Source organism: Rhea americana, unplaced genomic scaffold (genome assembly GCF_003343005.1).
Source record: "Rhea americana isolate MKP2758 unplaced genomic scaffold, rheAme1 scaffold_164, whole genome shotgun sequence".
In the NCBI taxonomy this organism is placed as follows: domain Eukaryota; kingdom Metazoa; phylum Chordata; class Aves; order Rheiformes; family Rheidae; genus Rhea; species Rhea americana.
Window position 1 is genome coordinate 1924215 of NW_028185750.1, and position 25996 is coordinate 1950210.

A 25996-nucleotide genomic window follows, 5' to 3' on the forward strand; every position below is an offset into this window, starting at 1 on the left:
AGAACTGTGACTTCAGTAACTGTGCGTTTTTGCATTATTGGTACGCTTACATTGAGTACACAAACCTAGGCACACTGTGGTCTTACTTGTATGCATAGGGAACCTTGTTCATTTTCTGTTTCCTTTCTTCTCAGTCACCAACCCCTGCTGTGAATATATCAGATATCTTCTGTTCTTCTTTGTCAGCCAGCTGAGCCACAGCTTGTGTTGTGAACATCACTGTTTTGGCCAATGATAAAACAAGTCAACAGTTTTACTCCCCTGTTTTCTAGAGTATTCTATCCTCCAACTTTTAATAGTGAGTTTGTTAAATTAAGTGTAGATATGCCAAGATTTCTTATTCTATCCACACTGCCCTTTCCTCAAACGTTGTTTCCTTCCTCAGTTGTAAAGCTTTTGACACTGTCTACTATAACATCTTAACAGACAAACTGATGAAGTGTGGACAGAATAAGTGGACAGTGAGGTGGAGTGAAGACTGGCTGAACTGCTGGACTCAGTGARTTGTGGTAACCATGAAGTCCACTTGGAGGCCAGTCACTAGTGGTGTACCCCAGGGATCGATACTGGGTCCAGTACAGTTTAGTATCTTCATTAGTGACCTTGGCCATGAGTGTATATTACAGAGATGTATCTGTAGCTGTATCTGTTGCTATTGAAAAGCAACTCTAATATCTTTTTTGACAATGCATCGTAATCATTGAGATCTGCAGAATGGATGCCTGAGGCTCTGTGCATTCCTTTACAAGCCAAGCACTTCTAGGTGCAGATGCTTTCAGGCATGAGGTGGCAATTGGAAAAGCATCTTCTATTTGCTGTCTTCATAAAGCTTCTGATAGTCTCTTTCATGTAACCTGTTCATGTAGGGAAGTACTGTTTGTAGTGACCTACTACTTAAAAGTAAAAGTGGGCAAACACTCCAGAGTACGTAGTTACCATAACAAGAAGTTCTTCCAGACTACTGCATATATAGGTGATGCATTACTTGTTGGGGGGGGGGGGGGGGGGGGTTGCCCCTGTGTCTAGAGTCTTTATGCTTTGTGCTCTACCAGTACTTGCTTTGGTAGTACATTTCAGAGGGAGCACTGGAAGACAATAGAGTATGGACATAACCTAAGGTGAAAGCATTTCAGGAAGTCTTGGGTGGTCATCGACATATCACACATTGAATATGCATACAAACCATATGTTTTGAAGAACTTCCTGATAAGTAACTTTTCTAAAGTGGGCATCAGTCCAATATACGTGTTTGCTTCTGACAAAACTAGTGGTTGGTGTCAATGTCAATAGRAGTTATTTTAATGTTACAATCCTAATTGTTAGAACACTGTGGCCAGGCTGTAGAACCAATAGATRAGAAATATTAAATGTGTCTAAACATTAAATACTCGATTGCTTTCCAGAGTCCAGCAGATAAATTGGTTTAAGATGAATCTTGAATATTGTTTGAAAATTGTGGCTTTCAGTATGACCTACAAAAACTTTTTCTTCCTTGGGATGCCTGGAAATTCATTATTTTTTCTTGSTTGGGAATGGCTTTGCTTTTGATGTTGCCATTTTGGGCCATGAATTTTACACAGATTAATAATTGCGTATCAGAGCTGATTTGAATTACAAGGCAGAGCTGTGTGAAATTAGGTAATTATCTATTCTTTGTTCTAGTAATCTGAACTGAAACAGGATGAAATCTAAGTATGTCAAAATAATGTTGCTTTATTAAAGGAATGCAATGTTACAGGAATAATCTAATAATATATTAGAAACCCTACTTTCAGTTATATACAACACATGCTACATCAGACATCACTTTAATGCACAGCATACATTTGTAAAGAAGTATTGAGGTAATAAGGGGAAAAATGTGCATGAGTACACACATGCACTCATGTGCATGCGCATGCACACATACACACACACTCAAAGTCTCACAGGCTTACTGAAAAATACATTGAACTGCCAAGGGCTTTTACTTTCTTTCATATGTGCATTCTCTAACTTTTTTTTTTTTTGTGGTGGTTTCTATTTTGAAATGGGCATTACAACCATCTGTTCTAAAACTGACCTCTGCAGAACATTAGAATTATTCTACTCAGTATTTCGTAGTTGTTACTGACCTCTAAATATAGATGAGTAAATCTGTTTAAGAAATTGACAAAAAATAATATTGTTATAATTGTGAAATATGGTAAATATCATTGCTCTTGACTGCAGATAGATTCTTTATATATTTTTCATCTACTAGCTAAGGGGATTAAATAGATAATATGCTAGTATCCATCATTTGCCTGCAAAGTTGGATAGTCTCTTTAATTTGTATTCAGCCATTCTGACTACAGAGGCTACATAGCAGGTAATGGCTGAAGTCAGGTACAAAATAATGTGTTATTTATTGTTTAGTATAACATGTTGGCTATACAACATGCTATAGCCATTGTAAATCTGAGTCAATTTCCATATATAGGTAGCCAGTTCATTTTGGTATGAAAAATGACTTGAGTTTTTAATCTAAAATATTTGAATCAAAAGTAAATAGTAAATGATAGGAGCAGATGTATTAAAAGGTCCAAGTTTGAATTTATTGTGATAATAATGGTTTAGGTATATAATTTGAGTTTGTGAGCAGATAGTGCTAACTTTATTAATGACAGTTAACAAAGATTAAATTAGAATAATCTCACCAATGTACATATACCAGCTACTTAGTTCAAAGGATATTATTTCCTGTGTCAAATGATTGCTAATAATAATAAAACTCTTGCTGTACAGTTTGTAATATTTCCTATATTTGAGAATATTTATACATATCATAGCATACAAAAATATTTAAATGTTGTGGCAGTGTTTTTATGATCTAACTTAAATTACAGGGAATAAAAACCAGAAAACTTATCTACAGTCCATCTCAACTGCCAGTTCTAAAAGGCTTAATATTTGCTTTTAGTACAAAGAGGCATTTTGAATATAATGTCATTTCAGTTTGTTTTTCTCCTAGAATGATTCTTGAAAATACAATATACAAGCCTTCATATCTTAGCAATAAATGTACAATATCTTACATACCTTGTTTCTGAAAAGATAATTTCAGATAATAACAGTATAGCTTTACATGCTTCTTAAAAAGAACAAAAAAACAAACCAATAGGAGACTTTCAGTGGAATGTGTTGGGGTTAGGTCTTATCATCATAACAACTTTCTTTAGTGAATATGATCCTCCCCGGAATTCAGCCCAGTAAACGCCATCCTGATACCGACTGCGGTAGTGTCCTCCCCGATACCAGACTCCATTGAGATTTGAATGAGCACATGCATTGTACCACCATCCTCCCTTCTGGTAGTGAGCACAGTTACCTGCAAAAGAAAATTCGATTCAGTCCTGGGAGCAAATGAAAAATCTTAGAGCAAACAAACTAGCTAAGAACAAAACAGTTTTTTGGTGGTGTATTTACACAGAGATTTCATGTGGTAAAAGACAGATTAATTTAGTCTTCTTCAGGCGCATGTATTTGAATTCTACAGATAAACTTCGAAAATGGGCCAAGGGTGACAAATAATCCAGTAATAAGTCTAACATTACTGTCTCAAATAGCCCCCAATAGTATGTAACAGATTCATATATTAGTTCAAATATTAAATATTTCAGTGAGAATTTTTGTTCCAATGTTAGTTCTAATTAGGTTTGAGAACATAAATTAGTTCATGCTTTGCAAGTTACTAATTGTCAACTGTCTAAAATATGATTTCATTTCAGTTTTTTGTGTATGAGCATGAATTTTTCCTATTACAAAAAAAATCAAGGAGACAAAAAGGGGCCTCCGACCTGTGTATACATCATGGTCCCGGTCCAGCGTGGTGAACTGTTTCCCGTTGTGCCAAGTGAAAGAGTCTCCAGCATTGCCATTGTAGCGTCCCAATCTCAACTTGTAATATTCACTTTCTGGCTCCAGTCTGAAGCTAGCATACTCAGCAAATACTTTTCGACCTGACCAGTCTTCCATTGTTATGAGCAGTTTGTAGTTGCCTTGATTTGTTAACCAATAAATATTTTCTAAACCAAGCCAATATTCACCATCTATGTTACCAAATCCTTGCTGGAAAGGAGGAAAGAGAAGTGTGTTAATATTCTGTCTGTTTTATTGGTAAGTCCTAGTGCATTCTTAAATAGCAAACCAAAATTGGCTTGTTATATAAAGGCTTCCTYTTCTGGAAAGTGAACCTCTTCTTTTCAAGTGAACTATTGGCCAGACTCTAAAATCATCACCCTTTAGATTAAATTTACCAGTAATTTTTAGAGGGTAGAAGATACTAAACTGTTCACTTGTCCTAACCTTGTATGTCTCCCAGTTCCTGAAAAAGTTGACAGACCCATCCAGCCGTCTCTGAATGACTGTCCAGCCACCAGGGTCGTGCCGTTGATCACACCAGACCTGCATAAGTCGGTTTGTGTTTTCTGGTTTTACAAGATAGATGGAGCTTGTATCATGACCATCTTCTAATGCCTGTAGACAGTCTCTCCAGGGCCCTGTGTCAAAACAGARGGATTCTGCAGTCAAAGAGTAATTGAGCGTATCTTTAATACAGGACAATATTTGAATTATTAGTTTTTTCTTTTTATAGTAGAGTTGTTTCTGCTGGGACCTGCATTTGTTCTTCGTCTTTTGAAGGTATAGTTTCCACTATGTCTGCATTTTTAAACATCAGATTAATTTGTTGTAATTTTTTGGGGGGAGAGCAGTGAGTAACTGATACAAGTAGGGTTTTTTTTTTTTAAGGCAACTGAAATGTAAGAATATTGACTATAAAGAAACTAAGCATGAATTATTCCAAAGATAAATATTAATATTTTTCCTTTAGAAAACAAAATGATAAACTTAGTTTCTTTCTCTGAGATTTTCAACTTTTTAGATTTTCAAAATTGTCAATGGCAAGGATATTAACAATGGAATCAACTGCATAAAATAATAATGTAGGCATTACTGTTGTCATTCTAATAAATAGTAAGCTAAACACAAAATAAAAATTCAGATTTGTAATATAGAGTGTCTGTTATAAAGTGAGAGATATTTTAGGTAATTGAGGAGACTTTAAAAATGTTTTACATTTACAGAACTTACAAATAATCCTATCCCATTTTGGGGAAAAAGAACACCTGCTTATTTCTTGAGTTTCATAGAGTCCGTAAAGAAGAGCTTAGTCAAGCAGAAAAGAGTTAATAAGAATCCTCAAGGTCAAAGACCCTTGATTTTTTTCACTCTGAGGGAGGAGGGCATGTCAGATCTTCTCTATTAGGAGTCATACCAAAGTGTATTGTTGCTATTACAAGTAACTTCTCTTTTAAATTATTTCTGTTTGTCTATCTTTTTCCTTAATTTACTACCAAGCACTGGAAGTAGGGCTATCCCTGTACTCAGTAAATGAATTAGTGATGAATTAGTTCTGTAGCAAGAAGCTCTTTGTTTTGAGGTTTTTTCTTTGTTTGTTTCCTTAAGTACTTAATCAAGAAGTCAGTGCACAGGGAGGTGATCCAAGTTTTTTGGTCTGCATCCATGCTGTGGTGTTCTTGCTTCCTTAGTTGTACTCATAGACTGTAAATAGAGTGCTGCTTCTAAGATCCTTCTTCATTTCTGTTATAGTTGGCTGCTCAGACTTCTGGCAGCTTAGGTGTAGACAYAGTATTCTGTGACATAGTTATATGACTCATCATGATGGATGGAAGGAGACAGACATTATTAACTGATAATTTAAATTGTTTTTGTTTGTTTTATCACAATGTATACGTAGTATAACTTATTAAAAACAAAAAAGAACATGTCAGTTCAGAGTCATCATGGAAGCAACTCCTAAAATAGTCAACTTAGTCTTTTATATTGTCTTCATGAAAATAAATGCATAGCGGTTTATGATTTTAATACATACAGCTTCTAAATTTCACATTTTTTTTTTCTAAGCCACCGTGTAAAAATGCTGTACTGCACATGATTCTTTTCCATAAAATGCTTTAATCTTAATTATTATAAAAACTTCAAAGAAGAGTTTGCAACTACTTTTCTGTGATGTGTTTTTTCAGACGTTAACCTTCCAAATTTTTGACTAAAGCTTACAGTCTGAAATGTCTGGTATCAGAAATGCAAGAGAATGTAGAACACTGGTCCTAGCACAGATCTCTGTAGGGTTCACATGATTCTTATACATCATGATGTATGTGAACTAGAAATCTGTCTGCATAGACATTGATGCTTTCAAAAATTTCTAAAAGTGATACAAAAGCAATATTACAAAAGCAGAGTTGATTCTATCCAAAAATGATTCATATGTTTACTCCTTATTCTGTTGTTCTGAGAATATTTTTAATCAATTAAGATTTTTAAAACATCTTTTAGTAAGAGATTACACAGTAGTTACTAGTTACATGTTCAGATTAATTTAGAACTCTTGGGGAATATGCACAAGTGTTCACAATTCATTAGTATTCGCTTTCTTCATTTGTTCTATAATCTCTTCTACCTACCAACATTTCAGTCTGAGAAGGGATCCTCCACAGTATCCTCCTTGCCAATAACAAAGGCAATACAGGAACCTCTGAAAGCTTCTCGTCAGTGAATACACATGTCAAAAAATCTAGATTTTCTATTGACTTTTTTTTCTGAGTGCATCTTTTATCTTTCCCTATAGACACTTAGTCAAGTTTTGTGTTCTTGATGTATTAGAATACAGGTTTATTATTTTTAATGCCTTTTGCAAGTTGTTCCTGAGACTTTAGTGTGTCCTTGAAGCAGGACTTCAGTGCTTTGAATAATGCCCTCTTTCTTATAAGAGTGATTGCTTACCATGCTGCTTAACCATGACAACATCTCCTGGTCCTTCTAAAGTCTTTTTGGATAGATGGATTTTTCTGAATTTCCAAAATGGTACCTTTAAATAGTCTCTGTTGTACTTGAAAACATTTTACCTTTTCTTTTAACACTTTTAATTTATGCATTGGTGATGCATTCCACTGTTTTCCCTGYCTTCAGGTTTCTGATAGGGTACTATGTCAGTAATTTTAGTAAAGGCCCAACTGTCTAGGTCTCTTGTGCAACAGCTACCTATCTGCCTTTTGGACATGGGTGGAAAGAAGAAATGAAAAAATAAGAATTGGAAGTAAACAGTTTGTGAACTGCTATGTTTGAAATCCCAAGTTGTTCTATTGGGACTCAAAACCAGCTGTTTTTAACATTTTTCTTTACTTTCAAAAAAAATTAGTAGCAAAAACATTTTGACAAGATGCTAATCCTGTATGCCTTGCCTCTGAAGTCTGTCACTTTTTTTTTGTTGTTATTTGGAAACCACATTTTGACTTAGAAATATGGGACAAATGTTCAGTTTACATTTAAATCATATTTCAGTAAATCTATAATAGTAGGTTTGGAAGGATACTTCAAACATGACAGAGAAATATTTCTTAATGAGTATCTTATTTTGGGTCATAGTCACAACAAGGTTTTTGCTTTAAAGTAACACCTGAGTGTAGGAATAGAAGATAATGTGTCATGGTACTATAGAAGGTCATTATGGAAAGAGGGTCTCTGCTCTGAAGGTCTTAAATTCTAAGTAACATGCGCTAGCTTGCTTTATAAATATTCATGTAGAAAAAATATGCAGAAAAAATAAGCACTTTATTTTGTAATACATAATATATTAACTGTAAGATGCTTAAACTCAGTTCAGATGCCTTTTATCAGTCTTTTACTGAAGTAAATGTAACAGCATACTAGTTATATTATTGTTTCATATGACACAACGTACAGTTGTTGTCTTATTTGTAGTTGATAGTTATGTAAATTGCAATTTACCATTCAACTATGGAGCCGTGCAGCTATTTGAATATTTCTTTATTAATTTCTTTCTTGTGAAAGATGCTGGGCCAGCAGTGACTGATGTTGCCATTTTAGATTTAAAAAAAAAAATGGGGTGCAATTATATTAACTTCCTCTGTAGCGTATCTACTGCTGTTAGGTGAAAAGAACAGTTCTCTGTGGTGTTTTTTAATAATTAAATGTAAATGTATTCTTTTCCTTCTGAAATCTTAGTGTGCTTTACAAGCAAGGGCCTTATTATCTTTGCTTGAAAGAATGGGAGGATCCTGACTTTCAGAGAAGTAGTCTTGATAAAATTACCTCTAGGAAGTCAAGCAGACCTTTGAGGAGTAGAGCTGTAGTACCTTTGTAATCTAGGAGCCTATTCATTGGAAAAAACGCACTTTTAACTACAAAAGTAATTTGGGATGGATGCATAAGATGGAGAGAATTGTGTAATGAATAGATTATGTATTCTATTAGATAAAGATCGTAGTAACTTATAACTGATTGTCTGAGATTCACTGGATTGCTTTGTACCTGCACCCATCCTTGCCAGTGAGAGGAATGAGTCTTAAGTTGAAGAACAAGAAAAAGGTTCAAAAATTGTCAGTGATACTGCTAAAAACCTGTATGATTACATTTCCTCAAGCCCTGTCTTTGTGCCTTGAATCTCCTTAATCCCTCTCATCTGCAGTCATTAGTTCTGTTTGGATTTTATTCTTAAAAATTCTTCAGAATTCAGCATCTAGGAAAAATGTGCCAAATAAAGTTTTATCGTGGATAGATTATTCTATCTTTTAGAATTCTCATGTAGCACAAGGCTAGATTCTGGTCTGAAATACCATGACAAGATTCCATGTTGGTATGCGTTTTTTCTGTATTTAATTACACGCTGAAATCTTTTATATTGCAGTGCTTAATCCTTTTAAGTCTCCCAAATAGTAAACTTTTTATTGTATTGTTTCGTCAATTTTTAAAATTGTCTTAAACATAAGAGGGATTGCTACATACATAAGAAAACAACTACTGAAAAAAATACCTTGTAATGCTAGAGCTCCAACAAACAACAAGCAAGGGGAATGCTTGTGTCAGAGCACCTGTTACTGAAGCCTGGCTTCAAATTCATTTTTTTAAGCACTTCTGGCATGATTTTAATGATTTCAGACTCATTTGATTTAGCTATTGTTGAAGGCTTGTTAATAATATAATAGAATAAATGAATATGGCTAACTGTTGTATTGCAGTTAACCCCCAGCTAACAATGAAAAGTAGATTCTGAAGATAGAATTTTTGTCCTTAAAGGACAAAGGAAAAAAAGCATGCTATATAACAACGTGGGCAAAAAAAAAAAAATCTCTTATCACATTTCACTACTTTGCCCTGACTTGAAAATTAAGTTGTGCTAAACAGAAACTACTTTTTCAGATGTTCTTCCTAAAGTGTGTGGGGTGGAATGATTTTACTGTACCCTCTCCCCCAAATTCCTAACTTGTATTGGTTCGTATTCATGGCTGAGGAGTTATGAATTAACAAGATTTATCTAATTCTATTTTACATTGATATTTTCACATTACATAATATTTTACTTTTTCCTGATATGAGGTGTTGTATCTCAGGCTCTTACATATGTTTTCTGCCTTTGGTGGGGTTCAGTAATTATAAATAGTGCTTCACAAGGCTCTGGAAGCTTGGATTCATATAATTTTGATTGTAATTTTAACTTAAAACCATTAATATAAATGAAAGGGAAATAGGTGAAGTAACTTAAGAATAAAAGTTTCACTTTCTTTGCAATTCTTGTGCATAATTAACTTAAATGTGGTTTAGTTTTTGACACTTATTACCCCTTTATTCCCGCAGGCTCCTTTTTTAAAGTACATGACATTTGATATATGTTCAGATGCTTGTTATCCAAAAAGAGATCAGAATATTTAAAATGCCCTACAAATACAAATCACAATACTTTGTCTAATAGTTTTTATTGTCCTTTATTGTAGTCTTTGAGACATCTACGGTATTTGCACCTTTATTTCATGTATATTGATGGAAATACTTCTTCAGCATGCTCTTCTTTTTTAAAGTTGTGATACAATCACTAATAAACTTTTTTTTTAAAGTTATACATGCTGCCATCCATCTCTGCACTGATCTCTCTATACTGTATCAATTGTACTTTTATATGCTGGCATTCCACTTGCAAAATTGTTTGGTTTCCCCTATGCTCTCTAATTTTGTTGCATCTATCATTTGATGGGTATTTTCTTTATTCCTAGAATGTATTTACCTAATGCTTGCTTTGCTTTTCCTTCAGGACAATCCTTCCACCTTCCTTTGCATGTTAAATAATCCTAGTGATAAAGCAGTTTAGGTAGACAGAAACAAGGAACATCAGTGGATTTGTTAGGAGAATAAAAATATTACAATACATAATTGTTTACAGGAAGTCTTAGGTATTATGTTCCACTTGACAGTTCTAGCCTGGAAAATATATGTTGTGCTGTCCACAGATTTTTACTGTATGATAATAATTGGGTTTTGTGATTATTTTATTGAATTACTAACCTCTGAGTAAGTGATTATCTGCTTGGGAGAGGAAAACAGCAGATAAAAAGTATATAGCAAGTTTTTGGAATTTGCTGAGGACAGCTTTTTAATAAGTACATGAAATGAAGAAAGCAAATACAGAACAGGAAATACTAGATTTGAATTAGTAAGCAGGGAAGGAYTGATAAAACATGAAATGGAAAGCAGTGTAGGTGATCTTGACCATGAAATAATTATGTCCACAGTTCTTAAGAAGGGAAAGTGAATAGAAAAGCAAAGCAATGGACTTGAATATAACAGAATTCAGCAAATTCAGAGAATAGGTAAAGATGATGCTATAGAAAAGGAGTCCAACAGAAGAGTCTACAAGTTTCCTAAAGAGCCTCTGTTAAGGACAACATAATGGATTTTGCTAATGTGGAAGACTATGGAGAATGGTAAGAAACTGACTTGCTCATATCGTGAGCTTTTCAATAGCTTTGAAAGTGAAAAAAAGCTCAGATAAAGTAGAATCTTAGTTAGAGCATGATGCTGCTAATGCCAAGGCCGTGGGTTCAGTCCCCGTACAGGGCTATSCTGAGGGTTGGACTAGATGATCTCCAGAGGTCCCTTCCAGCCTTACCGTTCCATGATTCTCTGATTCTCAGCCCTGAAATTATTTACTAATGTTCAGATATTACCTGTGTCAAATTACTGGCTAATATGTGCAATGTGGACAAAATAAAACTAGTGAGAGAAGTGTTAAGTCTATGATCAAGAGGAAAGCATTGGTCTGCTATTGAGTGAGGAAGGAGAATTGCTGATGGATGAAACAGTTTTTATTTAACAGGTCAGCTATAGATGAATAGCCAGGAACATTGATACAGGTTGAGAACTCGAGACAGTACAGAAAGGACTGGATAAAATCATATGTAGATTATTTTCAGTGGCTGGGCCTAAGCAGAGTTTTTCAAATGTGTTCCAGACACTTACAGAGAACTAGCTGAAGCAGCTTTTGGAGCACTACCTGTGGGAAGGGATTTTGTTTGAGATGTACTTGGAAAATGGAAAAAGTTCTGGATGATGAGGAAAAGGTATTAAATGTTTCTTGTCAAAAAAAGGGGGAGTGTGAGGAAAGGATAGCTTAACTTCAGTTCTTTTCTGGAACGATCAAATACAGCAAATTAGAAGATAAGGAGAGAAATAAAAGTTTGTGCAGAACAAATGTGATACTTCCTTTTCTGATGTGTTATGTAGATAAGGGATCAATAGCAAATGTCATATCATAAAGTCGTTGACATTGGAAGGATTCTCTAGAGGTAATCTATTTCAACTAGTCTAAAGCTCTTGTTCATTGAAGAAGGGTCCTCTGGAGATCTAGTTCACTCCCACCACCACTATCACCATTTATGATTCTTATGGCTTTGACACTGTCATTTAGGAAAATGTTTTTCAATGTTACATTTGAAAAACTTGCTGGATGAAACTAGTGTTTGGTAAGTGAATAACTTTGTGAAAACTACATGTGGAGAGCAGTTACCTCTGAGGCAGTATCACATTAATTTACAATCACAGATTAAATGTCTGTTTTGTATCTGTTGCTATTCTGTATTTTCCAACAGCAGCTTTGATACAAGAACAAAGAGAATAATTACTTCATRCAGGTAACACTAAGTGGAGGCGCACTGCAAGCATGAGAGAAGCCATGATTATAATTAAAAATCATCTTAAACAGTTGAAGTGGTGAGGTGAAAGAGTGATATTATTTGGTAGACACAGATTTTTCTTACAGAAATAGAAGTTACAGTTGCACTAATAAGGATAGAAAATAGCCAGATGAACATCACTTCAGGCAAGGAACTGGGGGTTCTACTGGATTGCAAGTTGAACATGAGTCAGTGTTTTATATTGTAAAAAAAGGAAATACTATATGAAGATGTATCAATAGGAGTCCTGTGCAGTCCTTGAATAATTTTTCTGTTCTGCTGTGTGATAAGGCCTCAGCTATCATTGTTTGTCCAGTTTGGGCACTCAGCAGCTCATAGACGATGTGGACCAACTGATGAGATTGCAGAAGAGTGTAGCAGGAAYGTTGATAGGTCTTAAAAGAACAATTGAAGGATATTTTATTTACAGAAGTTGAAGGGAAGCATAATGTAGAAGAGGAAGAAAAAACTGTTCTCCATATCTCCTATCCATAGGATGAGTAGTTACAGCAAGACAGTTCAGATAGTTCATCGGAGAAAAACAGTCTGACATATACAGACATACGRTTTTGCTTTGTGGGAAGTGGCAGATGGTGTTTTCAGATTCCATCTAGACCTACTTTCTATTATTCTAATATTCTTCCCTACTTTCCCCTTCATATTTCTATCATGTATTTAATGAAAGTCCATCTTTTGGTTTTATTATGTATAATAAATCTTAAAAGATCATTTAACAATTTTGGAATACTATATGAGGGACTGATAGGAATCTTACATGAAAGAAAAAAAAATACAGCATCTGTCACTAGCAGTGGAATGCCTTGTCAGAGAAGATTGGACTAAGCTTGAACCTACTTTGAGATCTGAGCTAAAATTTAATTACTAAAGAGGCTATCTTGTAGTGTATTGCTCATAAGAAATTGTAATAGACCTGATTTTCTCTCTCTCTCACCCTTCCCCCCCCCCTTTTTTTTAACATAGAGCTAGGTCTTTCGTTTCACAATGTAAATTTAGGTCAATTCATCTTTGAGAAACTCTTTAGGATTACCAAATACTGTAACTGTCAAATTAAACACATTTATTTCTACTTAGAAGCACCTATGACAAAAAAGCATGAACAGGTGTTTGTCTGAAACACAGCTTCCAACACACTTYGTTAAATGCACATACTTCACCATATTGCTAATAGCCTGATAAATATGCTGTGTGCAGCTCGTGTGACTAACTCTTATTTCAGTTCTTGGTTTCAGATGTCTATGGGACCGCCTCTCTGTTTTTGAAGCAAGTGCATGTTGCCCACACTGAAAAACAGACTGTTTTTGTGTTCCTAAATTTGGACCCATAATATGTGAACTATTTTTGGRAATATGTGGAACTAAAGGTGAATTTAGATTCTTTATCTACTGTTTTCTAATCATCTAGTTCAACTAATCTCTAATGTGATTACAAAAGCCTGCATTCTGGTTTATGGCAGAACYGTTAAGACATTAAAGTGTCTTATATATGCACATATAACACCCTTTTGCCATCACTTGTTTCCATTTGGTCCTGTCTTAGCCAGAAGGAAAGTGCCCTGTACAGAGCAGATACAGTTTCCTTTCTGGAGCTGTACAAATGTAAGAATTATCATATGCTAGATTAACAGTCTTGTAATTTCATAAATGTTTACACAAAAGGTGTATGATACCTGCAGATGTCATGAATTACAGTAGTTCAGTCTTAGCCACAGGTAAATAAAATTTGGATGAATAGTGATTAGTGATATTGTGTGGCTCATTCTTCTCAAACATCTGGTATAGACAGTAGTTTTCTCTTGGTGAAGTAACAGGAAAAGTCTCTGCAGCTAACATGTCTAAATCAGACATCCAGAATGCATTTTCTTGTTTTCTTTCTCTGTTTTTACTACAACAGGTATATTAAAAATAGTTTGATCTGAATATGCTATGATACTCTTCAGAACTGTTAAGACACAAGCATTGCTGTAGGTTGTCCTGTATGGAAGGTTGTTGGGTATTACTGTGGTTTTATTTGATTGGATAATCTTAGTCTGTTTACCATTTTATCTTAGCCTGGAGTAAGGCTGCTGAGATGTGTTTTATCTTTATATATATAAAAAATCAAAAATAGCTAGGACTATTTTCCTTTTTATTTGATAATAATTTGATATTAATATAATTATTCATATTAATTAAGAAAACTGCATAACCATAGTCATAACAATTATCTCATTAGGAAAATTGCAGAATCTCAAAATAACTTTCACTGAAAATTAAGGATCTAAAAGCTTGACAGCAAAAATGAACATAGCCTCTTGCTATTTTGAGAAAGATGAGGAGCAAAGGTTCAGGAACTGAACAGAAATGAGGATTTATCCACATTAAGAACAAGTAAATCAATGGTTTTTGAACTGTACTACTGTCAGCTTTATTCACTCCAGGGCTAAGAACATGTTTTAGCCAGAGCTAAGGCTTATGTGACAGTTCTAAACTATGCAGATCAGTAATTAATAACAAAAACTGAGGGATCCATAAAATCACTGTTTGAATTGAATCTATTGCCCTTTATATTCTGAAGGAAAAAGAATAGTAGGGCAGAAAAAATAATATTACAACATCAATTAATTATTTAAATGGTTGGGTCCAAAAGTCCCATTTGCTTCACTAAGACTCTTTCTATTGACTTTAATTAACTTYGGATCTATTCTCAAATGGTGCAGTGTATCTAGAGCTAATGATGGCCATTCACATGCATCTGAATACCAAATGCAACTTAAATCTGGATTGGAGTCTAAAAATCATGATTAACTCTCCTAATTCAATCACTCACAGATTCTTCCATCTCACTCAGTTACTCATACTTCCTTTTTCTATCTTCTCCCCTGCAAAAATGTTTGGAAACAGGTCAAATTAGTAATACTACCCTAACGTCACAGAAGCCAGGATGTGACAAGCTGAAATGTAATGTATATTCCATAGTTTAGAATATCAGTCTGTGAACTCTGTCCAAACTATAGTGTGCTGAAAGAGATGTTTGTTTAAATATTTTAGACAGTCCTTAATTTCATTTATGCTTTGTTTTAGAATGTCAGTTTCTGCAGTACCCTATCATATATTAACAAGTTGGGGGGGAGGGGTGTTTGGCTGGGTTTTTTTAGTACTTGATTTGTACCAGTGACAAGCTTGGAACCAGTGTGACTTACGGTTTCCATAGATCTTTGCTTTTCACAAGAACAAACCTTAAAATGGGCTATTGCAGTATCTGAAACCTATAGCAATCTTCACTGTGGATAATAAGGCAGTAGCACAGTGTCTAAAGAACTCTGAATCACTGTAATGAATTCTTTTATAGTTGAAAGAAGAGGATTAGACCTTGTGGTAAACAGTGTTAAAGTACTTACATACAGTAGCAACCTCAAGTCCAGTGGCCCTGAAAAGCACAAGTCCAATTACCCTGCTGCATTATAGTGTTAAGCGCTCTCATTGGAAGGGCTTTTGCAGTTTTAATAGTTGGTTCAGTGGGCTCAATATATACAGTCACCTCAGACTTTACTGAATCTCAGTCTGTTCAAAATCATTTATTTGAATTTATTTTGCTAAATAAATTCTGTCTGCATTTTGATAAAGTTATTACACTGCTATTCACTGCATATTAGCATAAATTAATGTAGACATGACAATAAAATTACTTACCAGATGGCTTATCAGTTGAAGTTGGAATGCTAGTAACTGCAGGCATGGTTGGTAAGGTAGGTGGCAGAACCTTTAAGTTCTGATCACTCTGGATCTCATTAGTAGATATCTGGTTAATAATGCGATTGTAAGTAGGAGGCTGGTACACTTTGTTTGGTGGCTGTGGAGTCTGTGGCAATGGCTTTATGGATGGCATTCGTTGACAGTGTTCTTCCAGTTGGGCTATTATTATTGACTGATTATTGGCAATTGACATCAAATGTTGGTATTTATGCTCTAAGTCTTTGTACTTGTTTGCAAGCTGCAACATGTCTGCAGTTTGGTTTAAAATCTTATTCTCAAGTTGGGAAAGTTCAAGGGCATTGTCCCGTTTTCGGATGATTTCATGTAATAGCTGCATATAGAGTTGTGTGACACGAGAGTTCATATTTCTGCTTTCTTTTCGTAAAAGTTTAACCTCATTAACAATCCCACCATCCACCTCTACCAATTGCTGGAGAGTTTCTATTTGTCTCTTTTGTTTAAGAAGCTCATTGTTAAGTAATTGTAATTCTTGTTTATTTACCCTATTTTCAAGTAGAACCTCAGGTTCCTTCGAATTAACACAAATGGCACCCGTCACTCTCTGTTGAGGTACAATGAAGGTGTAAGTGCATTTGTCCTGTGTGTCACTGGAACGCTTATACCTGTTGGTATAAATGAATTCTTGCTCTGTTTCCTCATCATTGCTTTCAAATTCCTGTGTTTTGCTKGCAGTAGCTCCCAGAACAGCTAATAACATTAAACAGATGAATCTTGCTGTGATCATGTTCCTTTATTTCTGGACAAATTTTCTTCTACAAAGAACTTTTAAAATCTGTTTTAAAATAAATTTAACAGTAAGTAACAAATAGGAAATCAGTTACAACTTCTCACTGGTGAATGTGTTCTAAAGCTTACAAAATAACTATGAATATTTCATAAGAATTGATATGTAAGTGAATAGATGAGACACTTGTTCAGCAGGATTGGTTGTATCATTCTATGACCAGAACTGTAGTTAGTAGTTGCTGGCTTATCTGAAACCTGCCAAGAACCACAAGAAATTAAGTAATAAATAACAGGACTTGAAAAGACCTTTCTTCCAGTCAGCTACCACATAAGTTTCCAACATTGGTGCTTTCATTTAAATACAAATTACATTTTCATTTCTTAAAATTACAAATGTAACCTTTAAATGTGAACAACATCTTACTAATTCTGTGCTGTTGAAAGTTCTGAAAGTATTTAATTGCTATTTTGCAGTATTTTATGACTGTATGTAGTAAAAAGATCTGTACATTGCAGGAGGTATGGCTTGTATGAAAAAAAACAATTTTACTTTGGTCAGCAGTCTTGAGCATTACAGTAATTTTTTTTAAGGGGGGGTGCTCTTGTTAGTCCTTAATAATTATAAATTAAAAACTCTACTGCCCAAATATCATGGGCAGTGAAATCTGTTGTTTTCCCAGACTACTAGAACTTACATTTATTGTGACTCTCCCTAGAAACATTCAATTTCTTTACACTCACCCTACTCACTTTGCTTAATGGCCTGTGTTGGAGACAGGGAAATGCACAYGCAGATGTGTCTGAGGAGCAAAGAAAATCTCCCACCTGCTAAAATTAGCTACTAGTTTTTATTGACATCCTGCAACAGTACTATCTTGGTGAAGTTAGTTTAATTTAGTCCTCAGAGTATCTTCATATTTGAAGTGCAAATTTGACTGATTTTTTTTTTAATAAATAAATAAATAAATAAAAGTTTGCCATGACCTCAATACCAGTTGTTTATAGGCAATGATCTTCTAGGAAGCATGAGCTTAGCATTGGCAGTGCTACCATGAATGTCCTTGTCAGCAAACATTTTCTGGTCAACTGCACAAGCAACACTTAGATATTGTGCCTGTCTGATAACTTTGTTGAATTTTACTATGCATTTGTATATATAATTGAATTTTTTTTTAATATACAATATGGAGCCTGTTTAGCCAATAAAGGCTGTTTGGGTATTCTTGTAAACCTGGGTGATGTTATTGTCATATTTTGTTACACTTGTAAAACATTTGACATAGAATCACTGTTCAGAGCTTAAGTAAGTGTCGCCTTACTGCTTGGTCATATTCAGTACAATGTAGTTTTTTTAATGACATGAAATGATGATCCTAACAGCTGTTGAGAAACTGGAATGAGTCTGGCTGAGGGCCACCAACATGGCTAGGGGCTGGCAGACAGGATGTATGAAGAGAGGCTTGAAGAGTGGTATTCGTTTACCCTTAGAAGAGAAGGTGAAAGGGAGATCTTATTGCTGTCTGCAGCTACTTAATGGATGTTCATTAGAGAAGATGGAGATTCTTCTCCAAAGTGCACAGTGAAAGTACAAAGGTCAATGGGTACAAACTGCCTCAAGGAAAATTCATTTGGGAAGTTAGAAAAAAGAATATCAAAGTGAAGAGGGGGGGCAGATACTGAAACAGGTCGTCCAGAGGGGCTGTGGAGTCTTCATTCCTAGAAACATGTGAACTTTGAACTTAGAYAAGGCCCTGAGCAACCTGATCTAATACTGAAGTTAGCCTTGCTTTGTAAGAAAAACATTGGACCAAATGACCTGATAAGGTCCTTTCTGATCTGAATTATTCCATGATTCTCTGATTCTAGGCAGCAGCTGACTTCTAAGTAAAATTTCTAGAGTTTCAAGGTAAGCTGAATATACATGCTTAAGTAATTGTTTGTAGTAAGCAGAAGTATGGTTGTCAGTCAGTCACATTTTTCTGTTTTTTTGAGAAACTCTAGAAGTACCACAGCTATTTCTGTAAATGTTTAAAATGAAAGCAAGCAGGACTGATCCTTTTGAAAGCATTCAGAAGTGTTTTTATGCTTCAGTTTCTTATGCAGTTTGGAATAAACTCATTTTTATTTTGCAACTAGAAAGAGATTGTGTTTTATAGAACCTGGCAAGAATCCTGAAAACTTGTCAGATACAAATTTGGAGTTTGTCATGGTTGCTGCGAATAAAGCACATTATTTGGAATCCTGGAAAATAGGGAACATAAAGCTGTCTGGGGTGAATTTAACTTACATAATCAGCATTTGCACAGCAGGTCCCACTTGGAGGCCCTGGCAGTTTTCCAGGGCCCATATTTCTATACAGATGAACTGTTCTTGCAAATGTCTCTGGCATAGTGGATGTAAAATGGGTTTTATTTCACCATTTTAATTGAAATACTTTTCTTTGCCTCAAAAACTGCATTTATGGTGACCACTGAAAGGAAGCTAGATTTTTCCTCAGTGTTTATTTTTGTCCTTGTTACAGCATCTCAAGTCTTTAATTGAGCACAGGATATGGGGTGAACATACTTTTTTTTCTAGGCTAAAGMGTTACAGAGCAGTGGATAACAGTTTTTATCTAATATTTTTTAAAGAATTGTTAAATAAAAAACGGGGAGGGGCAAGTTCATCACCCTCATCTTAATATGTCTGTTTAACATCCTTCAAAATGCAGAAAGTAAACCAGCAGTGAAGGATATCACCATGACTAGACCTTGCTGAAATGCTTCTTTCTTTCATGACCTCTTCTCTGCCTGTAACCTATTCTAAGGTGGTGTTTCTGTAAGAGAAGACATTGGAAGGCAGGGAACACTGGTGAAATAAGAATGTTCCACATACAATAGCAACAAGAGCCATACAGTCTTGAGATGCCCTTCCTTTCTGCCTCTTATTGTCTGTACTTGTTCAGTTAAAATAGTTCAGATTGGGGACTATTTGTAGCTTATTGTTACTGTCAACAGAAGATAAATGGCATTTCTTCTATTCTGTAGTTGGATGAAATTGACCTTTTATAACCAACATGCATGTTTGACCAACTCTTCTGCATGATTAATCTTTCAAGGAGAGAAAGAAAAAATTGCTGGGAAAGTAGGGAAGGAAGCCATAGAAACACATCTAAGGAAGGCTAACACTCTTAAATACTTTTGAACATCTTGCTGTCCTATTTTAAGTAGGAGAGCATCATACTGTTAAGACATAAGGTTTCTTTCCCATGAGAGAGGAAGAGGATCTTATTTATTATGTCTCTCGCACACTTAGCTTTCAGTTTTCTTCTGATGCACTTGTGCCAAGTAATTGCTCATACTTTGTCCTTAAATAGTGCTGCTACTTGCTAATCACTCATTTCTTCTTGTTTCTCCATCTCTGTACCCTCCCCCTAGCTCTTCTGTGTTGGACTGGGAGGAAGCTGTGTTTGTCCTCAGTGCAAAATTCCATTTAAGTATCTGTAGATTTTTTTTTTTTTTTTTTTTTTTTTTAACTCCAACCTTTCCTTTGCATATAGTAATGTTATATAAAGGCATGCTTACAGGCTGCTACAACTTTTCTTAATTCCTGGAAGGTACAGTATGTCACTCTTATGTACACCAACAAACTTCTCCAAGTATACCAATAAAATAGCAGCAGTACAAGAATCACAGCTGGAAAGAGTATGTAAGTGTGAGTTTAAATATCGAATAGAATTTCTAATTAGAAGAAGTATTAAGATTTGAATTAGTTTCTGTGTTTAGGTTCTAGTTGTTCAAGGCTTGTGTACAATTAAAGGGATTTTTCATGGGGGCTGAGCTGGTGCAGTTATATTGCAAAACTCACCCTAGTTCAGATGCCACTAAAATCAAGGTTATTTAATTTTGTATAAATTAACACTACTTGATAGTAGTGTTACTGTATTCATGCAAAAGGATTTTTTTTTTGTTTGTTATCTTTTGTCAGTATAACTGCATCTATGTGAAGATTTTGGCAACATTGCTCTGCGGATTGTAACTATTATTTTTCATACTCCTAGTCAACATAAGTGCTTTGGTAAAATTTCAAGTTGTAGACCAGATGTTCATCTATCTATGTATATGACTGGAAGTAGGTAATAATGAGTTGGTTTGCTCCTTCACTGATTGTTCAGCTGAGGATGTTCCATCTTCTGGTGGAAAAAAGAGGAAGTAAAACTGTTTAAAGGAGTATCAGATGTTTTGGACTCTGGCTATATTTTCCTGACCCTTAAATAGAAAAAGCAAGTAAAATTTTTCTTTGGCTTTTGCTTGGAATTACTTTTCCATCCTATATTCTAGAGCACTTTTAGAGCACTTGTTCTGTCAAAAATATTGGTCTTTTGATTGTAACAATCATCTTAAAACTTGTGATTTTTTCATCAAGATTTGAAATTTTATCGTCATATTTTATCATCTGAAATTATATAGATGTTTCACATATAATTTATCACTGTCATGAAATTAAGAAATATTTCTATGTACTGGACTCATGTTCAGAGGGTTTTTTTTTTTTTTTTTTTTTTTTTTTTTTTTTTTTTTTTTTTTTTTTTTTTTTTTTTTTAATGTTACTTAGAATATACACTTCAGTTTGGGTGTTCCAGCATATATGCGTTTTTTCAATATTTCAATATTTTAGTGACATAATTGAGACATTTGCCATATTATGTTGGAAAGAAAGGCATTCACAAAAGCTTTGATACATACTGTTATCACTGTTTCGCCTAGACCTAAAGKGATTTTGTGATGTCATATCTTTCAACCATTAAGAAATTGATTTTTAGTCTCTGCAAGATTATACTTTGCTCTTTCTACAGTTTACATTTTCAGTGCTGTACAAAAAGTGCTGAGACCATAGGAAAATCACTGGATGGTGCCTAAGCAATGAACTTTAATAAGCTTTTTATTGGTTTACTTCAAGGAGGAAACATTTTGACATTTAAGGAAGATATCACCAGCGCTGTAGCACTGCAGAATAATACAAAAGCAAAATAATGAGCTTGGTAGATCTTGTCAGGAAAAATGTAACAAAAATATATAAAAAGAATGGTCTGGATTTTGATGTAAAATACAAGATTTGTATATGAAATTTAATTGGCATGAGATATTCCTACAGGCGTGCATATATATATATATATATATATGTATGTATGTATATATAGTAAACTGTTATTAAGCTAGAGGACTGTAGGTATGAAAGCTTATGCATTGAGTTATATAAATGCAGCTTTTGTACAAATGATATGTGAAACTATATCTACCCTTGGAGACTGCTTTACAGAGAAGGCAATTTTCCATGCTAAAACCAAGATGTTACACAAGGGAATTTCTAGGGACTTCAGTGACCATTTGAGTTGCAATATAGCTAATTGTACTGCAGAGAGGGACAAGAAAAAACTACTTTACCAGTTTGTTTTGAGGCGCTGATACTTCAAAATCAGCTATATGATGAAGATAGCAGCAGTTCTCTTAAATGTTAAAATAGATTCTAAGTGGTTTGTACGATGCAACTTAGGAACTGAGGAGGCATTTTTAGCCTCTGTTAGGCTTCAGGTTATAATAATCATTGTAAAACAGGATGAAAGAAGAGATTTTTCTAATTGACTTTTTATACTTAAAGCAGGAGTGTTCTGTCAACTGTCAAAATAAAATAGGATTCCCCATTTATCTCATAGTACCTTTTGAGATAACAAATACTATTCTTAAAACAAATTGCTACCCTTTTCTGTCACTGTCACTTGGACTCCCCAAAAGGCACACAGCGTTACACCTTTAAGAGAATAGGTGATAGAATTGGTAATAGGTGATTTTCTTTTCATTGAAGAGCCTCATTATTTGTTCAATGAAGATTTCCTGTAAATTTTCCAAATATTGTTTCTTCAGAAAGAACAAGTATCAAATTAAGTATGAATAAGTGATCAAATAAACCAGTTTATCTTTTTAGGCCTAATTACTGTAAGGGCTAACACACCTCAATCCATTCTTTTATATATGYAAATGCTTGAGGAAACTACACAAAAGGTACCACAGCATGTAAGGTTCATAGGAAAAGCCAGCCCAGCAAATAACTGCTTGTCTCACCATATTAAATATGACCTACCCACAACAATTCATCCACTGAAACGGATTTTGTCACAGACTGATTTAGTACATCAAAATAAACTCATCTATACATACAGTATCACTGTTACTTTTTTCTTCTAAGGCACAACAGTTATACAGGGAAATGAGAGAAAATACCAGTGTGCAAAAAGTGGGTATCTCATGTTTGTTGAATTTAAGTTTTTCCACCTATCTGAATATTTTAAAAGGCTCTAAATTATCAGTTTAAAGTATGTGCATTCAGCTCTACATTTAGACCTGCATGCACACTTACTTATTCAAACCTTCACAGCATTTCTTTAATACACTTTGCCTATGATATTAAAAAGGGGGCTTTCAGATTAGTGCAGAGTTGTACATTTTAATTGGATTGTAAAAGCAGATGGAGTGAAGATGTTGAAAATGTAAAATCCTGCTATAAAAAGATCAGAAAAGATGAGAGGATTTTTTTTTTTTTTTTTGATTTTTGTTTTGGGGTTTTGTGGGTTTTTTTGTTTTTTGTAGATAAATGCTAAGTTTTGCCTCTGCAGAGTCCTTTGATAGTCAGTGTTTGTGGCCTTACAGTTAGTTGGCATGTTCCAGGCACTAGGCCAGTAATTTGATCTGGATTTCACAACACCATTGTGATAAGGAAGATATGCATGAATTTTCTGAAGCTGCTTGCTTTCTTACTGCCTGCTTCTTTTCTCAGAACATTCACTCAACTCATCTTCCTCCCTCTCCCAAATGTTCTCTTGCATAGAATTATATTAATCCGCTCAAAACTTTTCGTTGTAGCCCTCACAGATGATGCAATTTGTTAATTTTTGCTGTCTTTTCAGGGGGGAGGGGGGAACTTAAATTGATTTGGATTTTCTTTTAAAATTAACTCATATAGTTTGGCTTTAGAGGAAGGCTACTGTTGCTAAACTGAGCATTCTTTTTGGGGGGAGTTGGTAAGAGGAAACAGCAGTTCACAGTGGAAAATACTGCACAGTAATATGCATGCCACAAGTATTAGGAAAACCTTTAAAATTTTGCTTGAAGTTTTAAAGTAAATAGGGGGAAAGGAAGGACTGACACGTAGCGTGTGGTTTCAGTTAAGAAAAGGTGATATAAAGACAAGCTGAAAAGCTTAACTCCAAGCTTATGGGATGGAGTGGCTTTTGCTTTTTTGCCACTATTTATTTGATTCTGTTGTAAACAGTGTGACAGACACCAAATTAATTTCTTAATATACTCAGTCTAATGCATTCCATATGCTACTTTTTCTGTCCATTTCAAATTGTGTCTGAAGTTAGATTCTACCACAACTTCATCCTTCTTAAAAGTAAAGATTTTGTTTTACTGAGAGGAATGRATGACAAATGAAACTCTTCAGAATGAGAGTATCTTCACTAATTCTTGGAGAACTTTTGTTTTGAAATGGTACCAAGTGCTGCGAGAAACTTCAAAGGATTACATATCCTTTACTGCAGTGTATCTTTCTTTTTCAAGTTTTTGGCAAAATAATGTAGTCTTTTTGTTATAAGAGGTACTAATTTTCTTTCTGGAATATCAAGAATTTTAGTAACATTGTTAGTGGATTGTTCTTTGTGCTTTACTAGAGTTCTGTCATACAGTGGGAATGTAATTATGGAAAAAGAGCCTGCTTTTGCTATTACTTCCCTTAACAGCGGCCTCACCTTATTTTCACTTAATCCAATCCAAAAAGTGTTTGTTCTCTGTTTATGTGTGCGTGCGTGTGTGTGTGCATATGCGCATGCGCACTTAGTACATAATAGCCCTTAAACATAGATCTCACATTTATTAAAATGTGACTTGTTTTGCTAAAGAAAAATTGTAGTTAGATCATAAAGAAAATATTTTGTGCTTACATAAAGGTATTTATATAAAGGTACTCACAAATGCTGTGTTCTTTTTTTAAATTAAAATTTTGCAAAAATTTTTGAACGTTTGCTTTGCAGAACCTATTAAAGTTCCAGGAATTTTTATATTTCCTTTATCAGACATGAATGTAAGAAAGACTGAATGGAGATAATTTTTAATACACATAGTCCTTTTGAAATGTTGTTATAGAAATTAGTCTGTCGTAGCAAGTTTGATGAAAGGCATATAGTATTCATATACATTTGCAGTCAGTTTGACGCAGCGTGAAGCCTAAAGTTACAAGCAGAATTAAATAAGATAAAATTTCATATTATTGAAAATAATGGAAAGAAGTCTTTTTACTATATGACATCATAAAATGCCTTAACTATTTTAACAACTGTATTTTAATATGTTAAAAGAAAAAGGAAAAAACAATCTTGCTGCATATATTAGGAAGCAGTAGCAGCTTTGAAAAGCTTACATTTACTCATATGGTAGGTTTTTTTGCATTTTATGACCTCTGCCCTGCAAGAAAATATTTGTTATCCAAAGGCTGGCTTTGCAAACCAGTCAGGTTTTGGACCCTGGACATTTAAAAGAAAAAAAAATGTATGTTTTAAATGCAATCAGCTGTACTACAGCAGCAGTCTTACCCTGTCTCCTTTGGCTTCTTTCTTCAGTCCTTAGCGTGCTTTCATCAAAGGTTAACTGAACAGCTCGTCCATAGGAGTTGTGACATCTCACTTTCTTGATTGTGTCAGAAATATATCTCTTCAGTGAATGTGACCTAAAATCTACAGCTGAAAAGCTCTGTGTGGTGTCCTGTAGTTAGAAAAGTAAATAACTAGATGTTCTACAAAATTATTTCCTTTCTTTTTTTTCTCCTTTTCTTTTTTAAGACTTTTCACAGCTTGGCTCCTTAGTCTAAACCACACATCCCCACAGTGTAAGCATGGAGGTACAGTAAGACTTTCTTTTAATGAAAGAGGAGACCTCCGCATTCCAGTTCTAAAGTTTTGAATCCATCGTTTCATACAAGGCTAAAGCAGCCTTATTTGAACTTCAGTTCCTTTGTGGTGGACTTACATCCTGGTAGGGGGAAAAAAAGGGAGAAAAAAAAAAAAGCAAGCATGCAACAAGCTGACAAGTTCTGGTTGGATAAGCTGCTTTCCCCCTCCCACAAGAAGAAGGGATCCACCAGCAAAGACACGCTGGGGGCCTCCCCCTCCCTGCGGCCACGGAGGGCTGGCCGAAGCAGAGCGCTTGCGGGGTGACCTCAGCGCTCGGGGGCCGGGGCTGCCTCGGATCTCTTGGCAGCACACGGAAGCAAGCTCTGGAAAACTGCAGATCATTTAAGAAGACGACAGTAATTTGGGTGTGAGGGTTTTTTTTTGTTTTGTTTTGTTTTTGCTTTGTTTTTAAGAAACCAGGATTTCACTCTTGGTTTTATATAATCTATTTG

General features: G+C 34.8%; 2 protein-coding genes across 3 annotated transcripts in view; one reads left to right on the forward strand and one right to left on the reverse strand.

Moving 5' to 3' along the window:
* The window catches only part of RALGPS1 (Ral GEF with PH domain and SH3 binding motif 1), a 127464-nt gene that overhangs the window by 35200 nt on the left and 66268 nt on the right, over positions 1-25996 (forward strand). The window lies entirely within an intron of this gene.
* ANGPTL2 (angiopoietin like 2) lies at positions 1694-25266 on the reverse strand. The gene is made up of 5 exons (XM_085300498.1): positions 25188-25266; positions 15755-16610; positions 4327-4520; positions 3819-4089; positions 1694-3349 (listed from the first exon to the last, which is right to left on the reverse strand). The coding sequence occupies exons 2-5, from the start codon at positions 16560-16562 to the stop codon at positions 3150-3152; spliced, it is 1473 nt and encodes a 490-aa protein (XP_085156624.1). The 5' UTR covers positions 16563-16610; positions 25188-25266; the 3' UTR covers positions 1694-3149.